At 45.5% G+C, this 18,558-nt stretch overlaps 3 protein-coding genes across 3 annotated transcripts; 1 reads left to right on the top strand and 2 right to left on the bottom strand.

Annotated features, from left to right (window-relative positions):
- Nucleotides 1-1,257: 1,257 nt before the first annotated feature.
- On the bottom strand, nt 1,258-3,589 carry LOC101141507 (putative methyl-CpG-binding domain protein 3-like 3). Its single transcript, XM_004059862.4, has 2 exons — nt 3,479-3,589; nt 1,258-1,839 (listed from the first exon to the last, which is right to left on the bottom strand). The coding sequence occupies exons 1-2, from the start codon at nt 3,521-3,523 to the stop codon at nt 1,258-1,260; spliced, it is 627 nt and encodes a 208-aa protein (XP_004059910.2). The 5' UTR covers nt 3,524-3,589.
- Nucleotides 3,590-11,010: 7,421 nt separating this feature from the next.
- On the bottom strand, nt 11,011-13,276 carry LOC115931596 (putative methyl-CpG-binding domain protein 3-like 3). The gene is made up of 2 exons (XM_031004222.2): nt 13,232-13,276; nt 11,011-11,592 (listed from the first exon to the last, which is right to left on the bottom strand). The coding sequence occupies exons 1-2, from the start codon at nt 13,274-13,276 to the stop codon at nt 11,011-11,013; spliced, it is 627 nt and encodes a 208-aa protein (XP_030860082.2).
- Nucleotides 13,277-15,814: 2,538 nt separating this feature from the next.
- On the top strand, nt 15,815-18,265 carry LOC101141135 (methyl-CpG-binding domain protein 3-like 2). The gene is made up of 2 exons (XM_004059861.4): nt 15,815-15,893; nt 17,503-18,265. The coding sequence occupies exons 1-2, from the start codon at nt 15,849-15,851 to the stop codon at nt 18,082-18,084; spliced, it is 627 nt and encodes a 208-aa protein (XP_004059909.2). The 5' UTR covers nt 15,815-15,848; the 3' UTR covers nt 18,085-18,265.
- Nucleotides 18,266-18,558: the final 293 nt, after the last annotated feature.

The raw sequence follows: 18,558 nt of genomic DNA, 5'->3' as shown, positions 1-18,558 counted from the left end.
GTGCAGTGGTGTGATCTCAGCTCACTGCAAATTCCGCTTCCTGGATTCAAGCAATTCTCCTGCCTCAGCGTCTCGAGTCACTGTTATTACAGGTGCCCACCACCAAGCCTAGCTAACTTTTGTATTTTTTTTTTTTTTTTCGAAACAGTCTTGCTCTGTCGTGCAGGCTGGAGTGCACTGGTGCGATCTCGGCTCACTGCAACCTCTGCCCCCCGGGTTCAAGCAATTATCCTGCCTCAGCCTCCTGAGTAGCTGGGATTACAGGCACCCGCCACCACGCCCAGCTAATTTTTGTATTTTTAGTAGAGATGAGGTTTCACCATGTTGGCCAGGCTGGTCTTAAACTCCTGACCTCAAGTGATCCAACCACCTCGGCCTCCTAAAGTGCCGTTAGGATTACAGGCGTGAGCCACCACACCCGGCGTAATTTTTATATTTTTAGTAGAGATGGGGTTTCACCAAGTTGGCCAGGCTGGTCACAAACTCCCGACCTCAAATGATCTGTCCGCCACGGCCTCCCAAAGTGATGGGATAACAGGTGTAAACCATCCTGCCCTGGCAGGACTTGGAGTTCTTAAAAATAATAATAACAATAAATTCTGTTTGGGAGGCTGAGGTGGGCAGATCACTTGAGGTCAGGACAAGACCAGCCTGGCCAACATGATGAAACCCTGACTCTACCAACAATACAAAAATTAGCTGGGCGTGGCTGGGCGCGGTGGCTCATGCCTGTAATCCCAGCACTTTGGGAGGCTGAGGCAGGTGGATCACCTGAGGTCGGGAGTTTGAGACCAGCCTGGCCGACATGGTGATACCTCGTCTCTACTAAAAAAAATACAAAAAATAGCCGGATGTGGTGGCAGGCGCCTGTAATCCCAGCTACTTGGAACTTGGAAGGCTGAGGCAGGAGAATTGCTTGAACCTGGGAGGTGGAGGTTGCAGTGAGCCGAGATCACGTCATTGCACTCCAGCCTGGGCAACAGAGCAAGACTCCGTCTCAAAACAAACAAACAAACAAAAAAACATAATTAATTAAAATCGTGGTAAACAGAAACTGAGATGTACAATGACATGTAAAGGTCTCCTTCCCCATCCCATAAAACCCAATATCTCACCACAAAACCATCCACTCCTTACACTTGTTGCCTTTCAAATACTTTTATTAAAGAACTGGTGGGGAAGGGAGAAGTGTGACAATTCAGAGTAGGAATGACGATGGGCATTAAAAGAAAGGGACCGAAAGCCCAGGACTGCGCTTCATCTACATGTCAGCATTTCTGCCCACCTGGCCAGCCTGTCTGCCTGCAAGGCCTTGGCCAGTCTCTCCCTGGCTTTCTTCACCCTCCTGGCCTGTCTCCGGATATCTGCAGGAGTCACCAACTGGCCAGAGAGGGGCGGTGGGAGCTGACAACCCATTCCTGGGGTTGGCCCCCCTGCCACAGCTGGAAACCGCCCAGGGGTGGGCTCAAGCGGGCTGCACACACGCTCAGCACCAGCTCTGTCCAGAGAGTCACTGGCCGTCCCCGGTGCAAGGATACTTAAGACGCTCTCCAAATGCAGTGGACTTGAACCTTCTCCTTGGCTGCTGCAGGGCTGCAGGGCCTGCAATCTCCGGTAGGCGCAGAGTTGCTGCGGCTTCTCCAGGTGCTCATCCCCTTTTCTGCGTCTGACCTGGTTGTCAGGATGAGACCTGATCCTTGTCACCGGCCTCTGGAAGATGCAGCTGGTGAGTCTCATGGGGAGAGCAGACCTCGCAGCTCGTCTCCGATGGGCCTTGGCCATGTGGATTTCTCGTTTCTTCTGTAAAGCCCAGGGCATCATGTTTCTTTTGAGCTTCCCCTTTCAAAAGAAAAGAAAATGTGAAATTTCAACCAAATGGAGACAGGAGAAGATCAGCTGTGGGGGGCTTCTCTCAGCTCGGTGGAATCTTCCCAGCAGCCTCTCTTTGTGGGGAAATGTGTCTCAAATGGCAGTGTACATCCTCAGGGTTTGCTAAAGTCAGATATGTGGACCTGAACCCAAGTAAGTCTGGGGTGGACCCTAGAGTCTGCATTTCTCCGTGTGACACTCATGCTGCTGGCAGGAGCTCCAGGTATTGACACTGGGTCCTGGGACCTCATCGGGCTGATGCGAGTCAAGGACTAAATGCTCAAGGTCATGACCCAGGGCCAGTTCCAGACCTTGTCCCTCCTCATCCTCCTCAGAGGACACCCCTCTCTTCTCTTCCCTGCCACTGGCAGCTACACAGATGCTGGTGCCTCCTAACCCATCCCCAACAGGACACCGGGATCCCAGACTTCCCTGTTCACCAAGACCTCAGGCTTCTCTGTATCTCTTTCTGCTGTGCTTCAGGACACAACATCATTTTCACAGCTCCTTGACTCTCTGGTTTCCAAAGAAATCATGCACTCGCCACCTTAAATACTCACTGCCACACCCAGATCCCACCTTCACCTGAACACCTCCTGCTCATGAAGAAAAACCTCAGCAACACCATGTTGCTTTCTGTTTCTAATAAGCTCCATTAACTGGAGTTATACCATGAGAGAATCTTTTGATGACGTACTGAGAAAGATGATCAGGCACCTCCTAAGATTTGACGTCCTTTCTTGCTCTAACTCAATTGGAAGACTCTAGTCTCATAAAGCTGTTTCCCCCACAAACCTCATCAGTGCACTTTCCATTTTAAAGCCTTCGTTTCTGTCCTTCTCATTTCATTTTTTGTTGTCCTGGCATAAAGATTAATACTACCCCTTACAGTACCCCTGGCATAAAGATTAATACTGATCCAAGATGTTCCCCTTTGGAGGGAAAATTATTTAGTGCCCTTAGTTACAGGGCACTTATGATGTGCCAAGCTGTGCAGTAGAACCCCTGATCCAGAAGTAAACTTCAGAAATCACCACTCTGTTGATTTTCATCTTGGTGAGAAGGAAGACATAATAAACGCACCATAAACAAATTTCTGGTGGAATATCAGATGTAAGTAAGTTCCATGATGAAGAAGAAGGGAGTGACAGAGAGGGATGGAGGGAGGAGAAACAGAGGAACAGAAAAGAAATTCACTACAATGAATCGTGACAGTGAGTTTAGGGAATAAGCAACTCATCCTGAAATTTTACCAGAGAACTAATTTTTTTTGTTTTTTGTTTTTTTAAAAAAACGGACCAAGCAATTTCTGGTTCAGGAGCTTTCCAGAGAGGGAGACAATTTGAAGACTGCAAGGCCAGATAATACTTCTTCCCTTTCCTAGTGATGTTGGATTTTTAAAACTAAATCAAAGCTATTATCCCCATACAGTTTCATGGGCAAAAATGAGAATACTTTGAACATTATTCAACAAATATTAACACCTGAGGTATAACTTTCCACAACATCCAGTTTTAAGAACAACCCACTGCTAACTGTAAAGCTGTCTTACAGAAAGAAAAAGGACACATATGGACATGCCTGTAATCAATAAAATTCCCGTACTCACCAGAACAGGTGGGCTCGGAAAAGAGGTGAACGCAGGCTCTCCCATAGCCGTAGAGTTTCTCTTGCTGACCCCACTCTTGAGATGCAGACAACCCTTGGCTTGCCGGAAAATGCAGTGACTTCTGCATCTGGTTCCCCTTTTTATAGAGAAAGCGAGTGATAATGCAATCAGTGGATAATCCACAGGGAACACCCTGTCTCCGCCCATTGGATTTGAGGCATTTCTAAATCTTTATACAGAAACCAATGTGGTGTTACCTACACAGAGTGTTAGTAGAGAAAGAATTTAATACGTGTGTGTGTGTGGCGGGGTGCTATTTACAGTTAATATCAGCATTTTAGATATGTTTCCCTTTTTCTCCCAGTCTTCCAAACATCTTTGAATACTTTCTACAGAAATAGGAATGGAATTGTCTATGTACATAAATGTTCACGTAATATTTGATTTAATAACAAAAACTAAAGACCATTTAAATGTTCTTTAAGAAAAGAAAGCCCAAAACTTTTATTCACAATCCTATAGAATATATCACACAGTTGTTGCAAAGAAATTACTACTTTGGCCGGGAGAGGTGGCTTACGCCTGTAATCCCAGCACTTTGGGAGACCAAGGCAGGTAGATCACCTGAGGTCAAGAGTTCGACACCAGCCTGGCCAACAAGGTGAAACCCCATTTCTACTAAAAATACAAAACTTACCCTGGTGTGGTGGCATGCACCTGTAATCCCAGCTACTCGGGAGGCTGAGGCAGGAGAATCGCTTGAACCTGGGAGGGAGAGGTTGCGGTGAGCCGAGATCGCACCACTGCAGCTCAGCATGGGCGACAGAGTGAGACTCCATCTCAAAAAAAAAAAAAAGTTCTATTTTGTGCATTTACATTTAATATAATTACCAGTACATTTGAAATTGTTTCAATCATCTCATTTTTCCTAGGTTTTGACTTAACTGATTCACGTTCCTTTTGCCTTTACTTGACTGACTTTGAATTAAATATGTTTATTATTTTATTGTTGTCTCCATGAACTTGCTAGTTACAGCCATACAAATCTGTGTAGTTATGCTAATAATTAAATCATATACTCTGATACAATTAATTACTTTAACCCCTCCCACAAAATGCTAATACTTTAGAACACTTTTAATTCTCTTTTTAGCTGTTTCTGACTTTTGTATTACCATTCTCATGCATATTAATTCTACACATATTTCACTCTCCAGGAGATATTTCTAGTATTGCTTCATAAAGCAATATGCACTAATATTTACCTACAGATTATCTTGTGCATTCATCTTTGTTCCTTTCTGCATTTGTAGCATTCGATCTGGGATTATTTCCCTGTGGACTTGAGAATTCATTCTAGTATTTTTTTTCTAATTCAATGCTGCTAATAACTAATTGTTTTCCTTTACACTTTTATTTAGGCATCCTTATTTGGGGGCAATATTGCTGTCAGGTACGGGTGTCTGGTTTGAGGAATTTCTTTCAGCATATTAGAAATGGTGCCCCACTGATGTCTATCTCATTTTACCTGTGTTGAGATGTCAGCTGTCAGGCTTTTCCTTGCTTCTTTGGTTTCCACATTCTCTCAACTCTTTCTCGTTGTGGTTGGTTTGTAGGCCACAGTGTAGCTCATTATTGCTTCCTGTGTATTTCCTTTGCCTAGAGGGTGTGGAGTCAATTGCATCTGTGGGTTGATGTCTTTCATTGGTTTGGAAGGTGCATATGTATCCTTCACTTCTGATATCCATTCTTGTCCAAGTTCTCTCTACTCTTCTTTTAATCACATCCCACTTGTCTCTGAATTTTCCAATGTTGTTCATGCTTTGGTGGGAATATTTGCTCTTGAACCTTGTTCCACTTTGCTAATCTACCTTTTTTCTAGGTTCAGTCTCATTTTAATTTTCCTTCCTTCCTTCCCTTCTTTCTTTCTTTGGAGATGGGGTCTCACTCTGTCACCCAGGCTGGAGAGCAGTGGCATGATCTCGGCTCACTGCAACCTCTGCCTCCCGGGTTCAATGATTCTCCTACTTCAGCCTCCCAAGTAGCTGGGACTATAGGCACATGCCACCACACCCAGCTTATTTTTGTATTTTTTGTCGAGACGGGGTTTCACCATGTTGGCCAGGGTGGTCTCGAACTACTGACCTCAAGTGATTCACCTGCCTTGGCCTCTCAAAGTGCTAGGATTACAGGCGTGAGCCACCGTGCCTGGCCTAATTTCTTATACTCTTAGTTTCAGTTCTAAGTATAAAACACAGTAAATAACTTTAATTAAAAACTAGGTAGAAGAAGAGCTTCACAGTCAATGAGGAGACAATCTGCCTTCTTGATACAATGAAACTCTAAATAGAAAGGAGAAAATTCAAATTTGAACCATATTAAGATACATTAAGAGCAACTATTCATTCAAATACATCAGTAAGAGAGAAAGTGTGGAAAACCGGAGTGGGGGAAGAGGTGTTGATTCTGTACCCCCAGGAAAGTACATCAAGCCAGAGTATATATAAAAAAAATTTTTAATATTTAAAAAAAAAAGAATAATGTCAAACAAACAGAGAAAAATAATGAAAACACACTTGAAACTGGGTGAAAAACTTGAATGGATCCTACACAAAACAATATAAACAAGTGACCGTAAAAAATTATTAGTAGTATTATTATTATTAATTTTCAGGTGGAGTCTTGTTCTGTCACCCAGGCTGGAGTGCAGTGGCACAGTCTTGGCTCACCGCAACTCTGCCTTCTGGGTTCAAGCGATTCTCCTGCCTCAGCCTCCTGAGTAGGTGGGATTACAGGCTCCCACCACCACGTCCAGCTAATTTTTGTATTTTGAGTAGAAACAGGGTTTTACCGTGTTGCCCAGGCTGGTCTTGAACTCCTCACCTCAAGTGATCCACCCGCCTTGGCCTCCCAAATTGCTGAGATTACAGGCATGAGCTACCGCGCCCAGCCTAAATGACCAGCAAAATTTGAGCAAATGTTTAACCCTTTTAGCTTCAGGGAAATGCTAAAAAAATAAAAATTACAATGAGATACTATTATATAGATATCAACTTAGCTAAAGGGAAAAACGCAGAAACACCAAGTGCTGACTAGATTATGGAGGGACCAGTCTTTCCTGTAAGGATAGTGGGAGTTTAAATTGGAATAACCGCTTTGGAAAACTATATGCAAACATCTATTAAAGCTGTATAGGGCCAGGCATGGTGGTTTATGCCTGTAATCCCAGCATTTTGGGAAGCAGAGGTGGGAGGATCACTTGAGCTCAGTAGTCTAGAACCAACTTGGACAACATAGGAAGAACTTCTCTCTACAAAAAGTAAAAAATAAGCATTGTCAGGCATGGTGATGCCTGCCTGTAGTCCCATCTACTTAGGAGGCTGAAGTGGGAGGATCACTTGAGCCCAGGAGATCAAGGCTGTAGTGAGTTGTGATTGAGCTACTGCACTCCAGCCTGGGTGACAGAGCAAGGCCCTGTCTCAAAAACAAAAGCTGTAGGCTGGGCACAGTGGCTTACGCCTGTAATCCCAGCACTTCAGGAGGCTGAAGCGCGCGGATTACTTGAGGTCAGGAGTTTGAGACCAGCCTGGCCAACATGGTGAAACCTCCTCTCTATTGAAAATACAAAAAAATTAGCCAGGCATGATGGCGTACGCCTGTAGTCTCAGCTACTCGGGAGGCTGATGCAGGAGAATTGCTTGAACCCAGAGGTGGAGGTTGCGGTGAGACAAGATTGCGCCAGTGCACTCCAGCCTGGGTGAGAGAGAGACTGTCTCAAAAGAACAAACAGGTGGTGGCTCACGCTTGTAATCCCAACACTTTGGGAGGCTGAGGCAGGCAGATCACCTGAGATCAGGAATTCAAGACCAGCCAGGCAAACATGGTGAAACACCATCTCCACAAAAATACAAAAATTAGCTAGGCCTGATGGTGGGTGCCTGTAATCCCAGCTAGTTGGGAGGCTGAGGCGGGAGAATCGCTTGAACCTGGGAGGCGAGGGTTGCAGTGAGCCGAGATCGTGCCACTACACTCCAGCCTGGGCAACAGATCGATATTCCGTCTCAAACAAACCCCAAAAGCTGTATATACATCTACCCTCTTCCCTTGCACACAGCATTTATCTCAACATTGTGCATGCGTGCCCACCAATTTCATGTTCTGAGGGGCACAGAACCTGCAGTCATAATAGCTCTTGTCAGAAACCAGCCAATGAACAGCAGGAGAATGAATAAATACTGGGGCATCTGCACCCATCGGATCTTCTCACAGCAATCAGAACTCACAAATGACAACCGGCACAACCTTAAGCCTTGATCTCTCAAAGCTGAGGTTAATCCAAACCCAAGACAGTGCATACCATGTGGTTCCCTACACGTGAAACAAAAACCAGCCAAACTAATCCTAGGTGCTGCTACAACAGAGGGTGCCTTTGTGGGAGGTAGGATGGGGTGGCAGGAAAAGGCACCTGGGGATGAATCCGCTATTCTATTCATTGATTTCAGTGCTGGGCATGAGTGCGTTCAGTTTGTGAAAGTTCATGAAGATGTACGTGTCTGATTTTTTGCACTTTGCTCTATGTAAGTTCTATGCCAATAACAATTGAGGAAAAGAGACTGAGATATAAACTCCCGCTTATGGCCAATCTGTAGCAAACTTCCACCCCATAAAAGCAAGCTCATGAATATCGCCTTGTATACTGGGAATTTGCCGAAAGAGTAGATTTCAGCTACTCTTTCTACACACACATACACAAAGGTAATTACATCAGGAGACAGATATGTTCCATTGCTTCATTGTAGTAATCATTTCGCTACATATACGTGCATCAAAACATCATGTATGCCTTAAATACATACAATTAAAGACAACACGGGCTGGGCGCAGTGGCTCACGCCTGTAATCCCAGCACTTTGGGAGGCCAAGGCGGGTGGATCACGAGGTCAGGAGATCAAGACCATCCTGGGTAACACGGTGAAACCCTGTCTCTACTAAAAATACAAAAAATAGCCGGGTATGGTGGTGGGCACCTGTAGTCCCAGCTACTTGGGAGGCTGAGGCAGGAGAATGGCGTGAACCTGGGAGGTGGAGCTTGCAGTGAGCCGAGATAGCGCCGCTGCACTCCAGCCTGAGCAACAGAGGGAGACTCTGTCTCAAAAAAAAAAAAACAAAAAAAACCCCAAAAAACAAAAAAACCCCACACACCTGGGTGCAGTGGCTCACGCCTCTAATCGCAGCACTTTGAGAGGCCGAGGCAGGTGAATTGGTTGAGGCCAGGAGTTCGAGACCAGCCTGGCCAACATGATGAAACCCTGTTTCTACTAAAAATACAAAAATTAGCCAGGCATGGTGGTGGGCACCTGTAATCTCAGCTACTTGGGAGGCTGAGCTACATGAATCCCTTGAACCTGGGAGGTGGAGGTTGCAGTGATCTGAGATCACGCCACTGCACTCCAGCCGGGGTGAGAGTGAGAATTTGTCTCAAAACAAACAAACAAACACCCAACACCTAATAGATAAACAGATAAAAAAATACAATTTCTGCAGCCTTGGTCTCTGCAGTGACTACTCAGTTTTTTCTTATGATTTTTCACAATCTTTTCCTTGTGTAAATCCTCCTGGTTTGATCTTTGGGGATGCAGAGAAATACTGGCTATTTTGCCAATTTGGACCTGGGACTAGGAAGTTTAAGACACAATTAGGGCCGGGTGCGGTGGCTCATGCCTGTAATCCCAGCACTTTGGGAGGCCAAAGCAGGAGGATCATGAGGTCAGGAGCTGAGACCGTCCTGGCTAACACTGTGAAACCCCGTCTCTACTAAAAAATACAAAAAAAATTAGCTGGGCGTGGTGGTGGGGGCCTGTAGTTCCAGCTACTCGGGAGGCTGAGGCAGGAGAATGGCGTGAACCCAGGAGACAGAGCTTGCAGTGAGCTGAGATCGCGCCACTGCACTCCAGCCTGGGCGACAGAGCAAGACTCCGTCTCAAATTAAAAAAAAAAAAGACACAATTAGCTTACAGATTTAATCATGTAGGGCAATTTCAAGGTACTGATGTCTCCCTCAGCACCTCAGCAAACTCCATTATACGGATGCAAATGATCCTGCCTGGGATCCAGACACCAGTCCTTTTAAATTTTACTGTGAAATTCAAATGAGCTGCAAAATCTGAGATCCCCGAAATGACAGAAATGTCCTCTTCTTGACTTAGAAATGAAGGACTTAGAGTTCTTTTTTTTTTTTTTTTTTTTTGAGATAGAACCTGGCTCTGTCACCCAGGCTGGAGTGCAGTGGTGTGATCTCAGCTCACTGCAAATTCCGCCTCCCGGATTCAAGCAATTCTCCTGCCTCAGCCTCTCGAGTCACTGTTATTACAGGTGCCCACCACCAAGCCTAGCTAACTTTTGTATTTTTTTTTTTTTCGAAACAGAGTCTTGCTCTGTCGTGCAGGCTGGAGTGCACTGGTGCGATCTCGGCTCACTGCAACCTCTGCCCCCCGGGTTCAAGCAATTATCCTGCCTCAGCCTCCTGAGTAGCTGGGATTACAGGCACCCGCCACCACGCCCAGCTAATTTTTGTATTTTTAGTAGAGATGAGGTTTCACCATGTTGGCCAGGCTGGTCTTAAACTCCTGACCTCAAGTAATCCAACCACCTCGGCCTCCTAAAATGCTAGGATTACAGGCGTGAGCCACCACACCCGACCTAATTTTTGTGTTTTTAGTAGAGATGGGGTTTCACCAAGTTGGCCAGGCTGGTCACAAACTCCCGACCTCAAATGATCTGTCCGCCTTGGCCTCCCAAAGTGCTGGGATAACAGGTGTAAACCACCCTGCCCTGGCAGGACTTGGAGTTCTTAAAAATAATAAAAACAATAAATTCTGTTTGGGAGGCTGAGGTGGGCAGATCACTTGAGGTCAGGACAACACCAGCCTGGCCAACATGATGAAACCCTGACTCTACCAAGAATACAAAAATTAGCTGGGCGTGGCTGGGCGCGGTGGCTCATGCCTGTAATCCCAGCACTTTGGGAGGCTGAGGCAGGTGGATCACCTGAGGTCGGGAGTTTGAGACCAGCCTGGCCGACATGGTGATACCTCGTCTCTACTAAAAAAAATACAAAAAATAGCCGGATGTGGTGGCAGGCGCCTGTAATCCCAGCTACTTGGAACTTGGAAGGCTGAGGCAGGAGAATTGCTTGAACCTGGGAGGTGGAGGTTGCTGTGAGCCGAGATCACATCATTGCACTCCAGCCTGGGCAACAGAGCAAGACTCCGTCTCAAAACAAACAAACAAGCAAAAAAACATAATTAATTAAAATCGTGGTAAACAGAAACTGAGATGTACAATGACATGTAAAGGTCTCCTTCCTCATCCCATAAAACCCAATTTCTCACCACAAAACCATCCACTCCTTACACTGTTGCCTTTCAAATACTTTTATTAAAGAACTGGTGGGGAAGGGAGAAGTGTGACAATTCAGAGTAGGAATGAGGATGGGCATTAAAAGAAAGGGACCGAAAGCCCAGGACTACGCTTCATCTACATGTCAGCATTTCTGCCCACCTGGCCAGCCTGTCTGCCTGCAAGGCCTTGGCCAGTCTCTCCCTGGCTTTCTTCACCCTCCTGGCCTGTCTCCGGATATCTGCAGGAGTCACCAATTGGCCAGAGAGGGGCGGTGGGAGCTGACAACCCATTCCTGGGGTTGGCCCCCCTGCCACAGCTGGAAACCGCCCAGGGGTGGGCTCAAGCGGGCTGCACACACGCTCAGCACCAGCTCTGTCCAGAGAGTCACTGGCCGTCCCCGGTGCAAGGATACTTAAGACGCTCTCCAAATGCAGTGGACTTGAACCTTCTCCTTGGCTGCTGCAGGGCTGCAGGGCCTGCAATCTCCGGTAGGCGCAGAGTTGCTGCGGCTTCTCCAGGTGCTCATCCCCTTTTCTGCGTCTGACCTGGTTGTCAGGATGAGACCTGATCCTTGTCACCGGCCTCTGGAAGATGCAGCTGGTGAGTCTCATGGGGAGAGCAGACCTCGCAGCTCGTCTCCGATGGGCCTTGGCCATGTGGATTTCTCGTTTCTTCTGTAAAGCCCAGGGCATCATGTTTCTTTTGAGCTTCCCCTTTCAAAAGAAAAGAAAATGTGAAATTTCAACCAAATGGAGACAGGAGAAGATCAGCTGTGGGGGGCTTCTCTCAGCTCGGTGGAATCTTCCCAGCAGCCTCTCTTTGTGGGGAAATGTGTCTCAAATGGCAGTGTACATCCTCAGGGTTTGCTAAAGTCAGATATGTGGACCTGAACCCAAGTAAGTCTGGGGTGGACCCTAGAGTCTGCATTTCTCCGTGTGACCCTCATGCTGCTGGCAGGAGCTCCAGGTATTGACACTGGGTCCTGGGACCTCATCGGGCTGATGCGAGTCAAGGACTAAATGCTCAAGGTCATGACCCAGGGCCAGTTCCAGACCTTGTCCCTCCTCATCCTCCTCAGAGGACACCCCTCTCTTCTCTTCCCTGCCACTGGCAGCTACACAGATGCTGGTGCCTCCTAACCCATCCCCAACAGGACACCGGGATCCCAGACTTCCCTGTTCACCAAGACCTCAGGCTTCTCTGTATCTCTTTCTGCTGTGCTTCAGGACACAACATCATTTTCACAGCTCCTTGACTCTCTGGTTTCCAAAGAAATCGTGCACTCGCCACCTTAAATACTCACTGCCACACCCAGATCCCACCTTCACCTGAACACCTCCTGCTCATGAAGAAAAACCTCAGCAACACCATGGTGCTTTCTGTTTCTAATAAGCTCCATTAACTGGAGTTATACCATGAGAGAATCTTTTGATGACATACTGAGAAAGATGATCAGGCGCCTCCTAAGATTTGGCGTCCTTTCTTGCTCTAACTCAATTGGAAGACTCTAGTCTCATAAAGCTGTTTCCCCCACAAACCTCATCAGTGCACTTTCCATTTTAAAGCCTTCGTTTCTGTCCTTCTCATTTCATTTTTTGTTGTCCTGGCATAAAGATTAATACTACCCCTTACAGTACCCCTGGCATAAAGATTAATACTGATCCAAGATGTTCCCCTCTGGAGGGAAAATTATTTAGTGCCCTTAGTTACAGGGCACTTATGATGTGCCAAGCTGTGCAGTAGAACCCCTGATCCAGAAGTAAACTTCAGAAATCACCACTCTGTTGATTTTCATCTTGGTGAGAAGGAAGACATAATAAACGCACTAAAAACAAATTTCTGGTGGAATATCAGATATAAGTAAGTTCCATGATGAAGAAGAAGGGAGTGACAGAGAGGGATGGAAGGAGGAGAAACAGAGGAACAGAAAAGAAATTCACTACAATGAATCGTGACAGTGAGTTTAGGGAATAAGCAACTCATCCTGAAATTTTACCAGAGAACTAATTTTTTTTGTTTTTTGTTTTTTTAAAAAAACGGACCCAGCAATTTCTGGTTCAGGAGCTTTCCAGAGAGGGAGACAATTTGAAGACTGCAAGGCCAGATAATACTTCTTCCCTTTCCTAGTGATGTTGGATTTTTAAAACTAAATCAAAGCTATTATCCCCATACAGTTTCATGGGCAAAAATGAGAATACTTTGAACATTATTCAACAAATATTAACACCTGAGGTATAACTTCCCACAACATCCAGTTTTAAGAACAACCCACTGCTAACTGTAAAGCTGTCTTACAGAAAGAAAAAGGACACATATGGACATGCCTGTAATCAGTAAATATCCCGTACTCACCAGAACAGGTGGGCTCGGAAAAGAGGTGAACGCAGGCTCTCCCATAGCCGTAGAGTTTCTCTTGCTGATCCCACTCTTGAGATGCAGACAACCCTTGGCTTGCCGGAAAATGCAGTGACTTCTGCATCTGGTTCCCCTTTTTATAGAGAAAGCGAGTGATAATGCAATCAGTGGATAATCCACAGGGAACACCCTGTCTCCGCCCATTGGATCTGAGGCATTTCTAAATCTTTATACAGAAACCAATGTGGTGTTACCTACACAGAGTGTTAGTAGAGAAAGTATTTAATACGTGTGTGTGTGTGGCGGGGTGCTATTTACAGTTAATATCAGCATTTTAGATATGTTTCCCTTTTTCTCCCAGTCTTCCAAACATCTTTGAATACTTTCTACAGAAATAGGAATGGAATTGTCTATGTACATAAATGTTCACGTAATATTTGATTTAATAACAAAAACTAAAGACCATTTAAATGTTCTTTAAGAAAAGAAAGCCCAAAACTTTTATTCACAATCCTATAGAATATATCACACAGTTGTTGCAAAGAAATGACTACTTTGGCCGGGAGAGGTGGCTTACGCCTATAATCCCAGCACTTTGGGAGACCAAGGCAGGTAGATCACCTGAGGTCAAGACTCTGTAGATCTGGTACTCTGTTGCTCTGGTAGATCACCAGAGCAAGACTCTGTCTCCAAGAAAAAAAAATTAGCTGGGCGTGATGTCTCGGGCCTGTAAACCCAGCTACTTGGGAGGCTGAGGCAGGAGAATTGCTTAAAGCCAGGAGGCGGAGCTTGCAGTGACCTGAGAGCATGCCACTGCACTCCAGCCTGGGCAACAGAGGGAGACTATAAATAAATAAATAAATAAATAAATAAATAAATAAATAAATGATTTCTGATTTCCTGGCCCCTCCCGTAGGCATCCTGAGACACTGGTCTGGAAGGCACCCAGGTGTGAAAACACTCCCAGATGTGTTTTCTGCAAACCAAGGTTCAAAGCCACAGACTCCAAACCAACCAGGGAAGTGGTGTGTCATCCTTGGCTGTCCTTTTGGTCTTCAGGGGATTGTAAAATTCCTATAGCCTAGGCTGCATCCAACATCAGTGGAATAAAAATGTATAGGGGTGTGTGCTACCATTAGTTTTTCAAACTCTCCAGGAGATTCCAATGTACGTTCAGGTTGGGATACAAATAAAGTACATTTCTTCCCATTTAAACTCTCACTGGCTACACGTGAATGGTATGATTGCTCCATAGCCTTGTCTGCACTTGGCATTGCTATTTTTTCATTTTAGCCAAACAGAAGTGTATATGAGTATCTCATAGTGATTTTTCATCAGCGTTTATCTGAAGCTAAACAGAATTTGGACATGTGTTCAGGATTGTATTGACCATTTATTTATTCTCTCTTCAATAGTGCCTACTGAAGTTTTTCACCCATTTTGCACATAAATTTTTAGTATTTTTTTTCATTTGATGGACATCTTTCTATTCTGTATTCTGGCTTGATGTACTTTACTGGATGCACATCATGCAAATATCTTTTCCAATATGATCTTCTAACACCCATTTCTCTCTGCATTTTCATTAATAGGAGAGCTTTCTTTTTTTTTTTTTAGATGGAGTCTCACTCTGTCGCCCAGGCTAGAGTGCAGTATATTGTATCTATATATTGGAGTTTGCAGGGGAGGCATCGGTAACATTGAAATTGCCACAATGTGATTAAATACGTAAGCTAATTGTGTCTTAAACTTCCTAGCCCCAGGTCCAAATTGGCAAAATAACCAGCATCTGTCTGCCTCCTCAAAGATCAAACCAGGAAGATTTATACAATGAAAACATCATGAAAAATAATAAGAAAAAACTGAGTAGTCACTGCATAGACCAAAGCTGCTGAGATTGTATTTCTTTTTTATTAGGTCTGTTTATTTATTAGGTGTTTTTCTTTTTGTTTCTTCTCTCTTTTTTTTTTTTTTTTTGAGATGGAGTCTCACTCTGTGGCCCAGGCTGGAGTGTAGTGGCACTATCTCGGCTCGCTGCAACCTTTGCCTCCCAAGTTCACACCATTCTCCTGCCTCAGCCTCCCGGGTAGCTGGGATTACAGGCATGCACCATCATGCCCAGCTAATTTTGTATTTTTAGTAGAGATGGGGTTTCTCCATGTTGAGGCTGGTCTCGAACTCCTGACCTCAGGTGATCCGCCCGACTTGGCCTCTCAAAGTGCTGGGATTACAGGATTGAGCCACCGCACCCGGCCGACAATTCCATTCTTATTTCTGTTGAATGCTTTCAAAGATGTTTGAAAGAACGGGAGGAAAAGGAAACATATCTAAAATGCTGATATTAACTGTAAATACCACCCCGCCACACACACGGATTAAATTCTTTTTCTACTAACATTCTGTGTTGGTAACACCATATTGGTTTCTGTATAAGGATTTAGAAATGCTTCAAATCCAATGGGTGGAGACAGGGCGTTCCCTATGGATTATCCACTGATTGCATTATCACTCCCTCTATAAAAGAGGAGCTAGATGCAGAAGCCACTGCATTTTCCGGCAAGCCAAGGGCTGTCTGCGTCTCAGGAGTGGGGTCAGCAGGAGGAGCTCTACAGCTATGGGAGAACCTGCGTTCACCTCTTTGCCAAGCCTGCCTATTCTGGTGAGTACGGGATCCTTATTGACTATTGACCAAAATAATGTCCATTTGTATTCCTTTTTCTTTCTGTAAAACATCTTCACAGTTTAGCAAGTTGTTCTCAAAACTAGATGCTATCTCGTGGCAACTTATACCCTAGGTGTTAATATTTGTTGAGTAATACTCAAGTAATATTCAAAATATTCAAAAATATTCTAATTTTTTGTCCATGGAGCTATCTGGGGATAATAGCCCTGATTTTTTAAAAGTCCAACAACATCACTAAGAAGGAAAAGAGGTATTATTTGGCCTTGCAGTCTTCAAATTGTCTCTCTCTCTGGAAAGTTCTTGAACCAGAAATTGCTTGGTCCCTTTAAAAAAAAAATTTAGTTCTCTGGTTAAATATCATGATTGGTTAGTCCTTCCCTAAACTCGCTGTCATGATTCATTGTAGTGAATTTCTTTCTTTTCTGTTTCTCTGTTTCTCCTCCCTCCATCCCTCTCTGTCTCTCCCTTCTTCTTCATCATGGAACTTAATTATATCTGATACCCTATCGGAAATTTGTTTTTAGTGTGTTTATTATGTCTTCTCACCAAGATGAAAATCAACAGAGTGGTGATTTCTGAAGTTTACTTCTGGATCAGGGGTTCTACTGCACAGCTTGGCACATCATAAGTGCCCTGTAACTAAGGAGACTAAATAATTTTCCCTCCAAAGGGGAACACCTTGGGTCATGTAAGGGGTAGTATTAATCGTAATGCCAGGACAACAGAAATGAAATGAGAAGGACAGAAATGAAGGCTTTAAGTTTGTATTTGAAACAGCTTTATGAGACTAGAGTCTTCCAATTGATTTAGAGCAAGAAAGGATTTCAAATCTTAGGAGGGGCTTAATCATCTTTCTCAGTATGTCATCAAAAGATTCTCTCACGGTATAACTTTAGTTAATTGAGCTTATTAGAAACAGAAAGCAACATGGTGTTGCTGAGGTTTTTCTTCATGAGCAGGAGGTGTTCAGGTGAAGGTGGGATCTGGGTGTGGCAGTGAGTATTTAAGGTGGCGAGTGCACGATTTCTTTGGAAACCAGAGAGTCAAGGAGCTGTGAAAATGATGTTGTGTCCTGAAGCACAGCAGAAAGAGATACAGAGAAGCCTGAGGTCTTGGTGAACAGGGAAGTCTGGGATCCCGGTGTCCTGTTGGGGATGGGTTAGGAGGCACCAGCATCTGTGTAGCTGACAGTGGCAGGGAAGAGAAGAGAGGGGTGTCCTCTGAGGAGGATGAGGAGGGACAAGGTCTGGAACTGACCCTGGGTCATGACCTTGAGCATTTAGTCCTTGACTCGCATCAGCCCGATGAGGTCCCAGGACCCAGTGTCAATACCTGGAGCTCCTGCCAGCAGCATGAGGGTCACACGGAGAAATGCAGACTCTAGGGTCCACCCCAGACTTACTTGGGTTCAGGTCCACATATCTGACTTTAGCAAACCCTGAGGATGTACACTGCCATTTGAGACACATTTCCCCACAAAGAGAGGCTGCTGGGAAGATTCCACCGAGCTGAGAGAAGCCCCCCACAGCTGATCTTCTCCTGTCTCCATTTGGTTGAAATTTCACATTTTCTTTTCTTTTGAAAGGGGAAGCTCAAAAGAAACATGATGCCCTGGGCTTTACAGAAGAAACGAGAAATCCACATGGCCAAGGCCCATCGGAGACGAGCTGCGAGGTCTGCTCTCCCCATGAGACTCACCAGCTGCATCTTCCAGAGGCCGGTGACAAGGATCAGGTCTCATCCTGACAACCAGGTCAGACGCAGAAAAGGGGATGAGCACCTGGAGAAGCCGCAGCAACTCTGCGCCTACCGGAGATTGCAGGCCCTGCAGCCCTGCAGCAGCCAAGGAGAAGGTTCAAGTCCACTGCATTTGGAGAGCGTCTTAAGTATCCTTGCACCGGGGACGGCCAGTGAATCTCTGGACAGAGCTGGTGCTGAGCATGTGCACAGCCCGCTTGAGCCCACCCCTGGGCGGTTTCCAGCTGTGGCAGGGGGGCCAACCCCAGGAATGGGTTGTCAGCTCCCACCGCCCCTCTCTGGCCAATTGGTGACTCCTGCAGATATCCGGAGACAGGCCAGGAGGGTGAAGAAAGCCAGGGAGAGACTGGCCAAGGCCTTGCAGGCAGACAGGCTGGCCAGGTGGGCAGAAATGCTGACAGGTGGATGAAGTGCAGGAGGAGGGGGTGCTGAGAAGCTGTGGGGTGTGGCCCCGGAGTTGGGGGGTGAGTCAGCAGGGACAGTCCTGGGTTTTGAATCCCTATCTTTTAATGCCCGTCCTCTTTCCTGCTATGAATTGTCACACTTTGTACTTCCCCACCTGTTCTTTATTAAAAGCATTTGAAAGGCAACAGTGTAAGGAGTGGATGGTTTTGTGGTGAGAAATTGGGTTTCGTAAGGCAAAGAAGGAGACCTTTATATGTCATTGTACACCTCAATGTCCGTTTACCATGATTTTTATTAGTTTTTCTTTTCTTGTTTTTTTTGAGACAGAGTTTCCCTCTTGTTGCCCAGGCTGGAGTGCAATGGCGCGATCTCAGCTCACCGCAACCCCTGCCTCCCGGGTTCAAGCGATTCTCCTGCCTCAGCCTCCTGAGTAGCTGGGATTACAGGCGCCCACCACCACACCTGGCTAATTTTGTGT

Source organism: Gorilla gorilla, chromosome 20 (assembly GCF_029281585.2).
Source record: "Gorilla gorilla gorilla isolate KB3781 chromosome 20, NHGRI_mGorGor1-v2.1_pri, whole genome shotgun sequence".
NCBI classification, from domain to species: Eukaryota; Metazoa; Chordata; class Mammalia; order Primates; family Hominidae; genus Gorilla; species Gorilla gorilla.
The sequence above is the reverse complement of the archived record's forward strand: the minus strand, read 5'-3'. Positions and strand labels throughout refer to the sequence as shown.

Coding starts and splice junctions, on each gene's coding strand:
- LOC101141507 (XM_004059862.4), bottom strand. CDS start 3,523: ATGGGAGAGCCTGCGTTCACCTCTTTTCCGAGCCCACCTGTTCTG. Junction 1,840..3,478: donor TTCCGAGCCCACCTGTTCTG/GTGAGTACGGGA, acceptor TTCTTTTGAAAG/GGGAAGCTCAAAAGAAACAT.
- LOC101141135 (XM_004059861.4), top strand. CDS start 15,849: ATGGGAGAACCTGCGTTCACCTCTTTGCCAAGCCTGCCTATTCTG. Junction 15,894..17,502: donor TGCCAAGCCTGCCTATTCTG/GTGAGTACGGGA, acceptor TTCTTTTGAAAG/GGGAAGCTCAAAAGAAACAT.
- LOC115931596 (XM_031004222.2), bottom strand. CDS start 13,276: ATGGGAGAGCCTGCGTTCACCTCTTTTCCGAGCCCACCTGTTCTG. Junction 11,593..13,231: donor TTCCGAGCCCACCTGTTCTG/GTGAGTACGGGA, acceptor TTCTTTTGAAAG/GGGAAGCTCAAAAGAAACAT.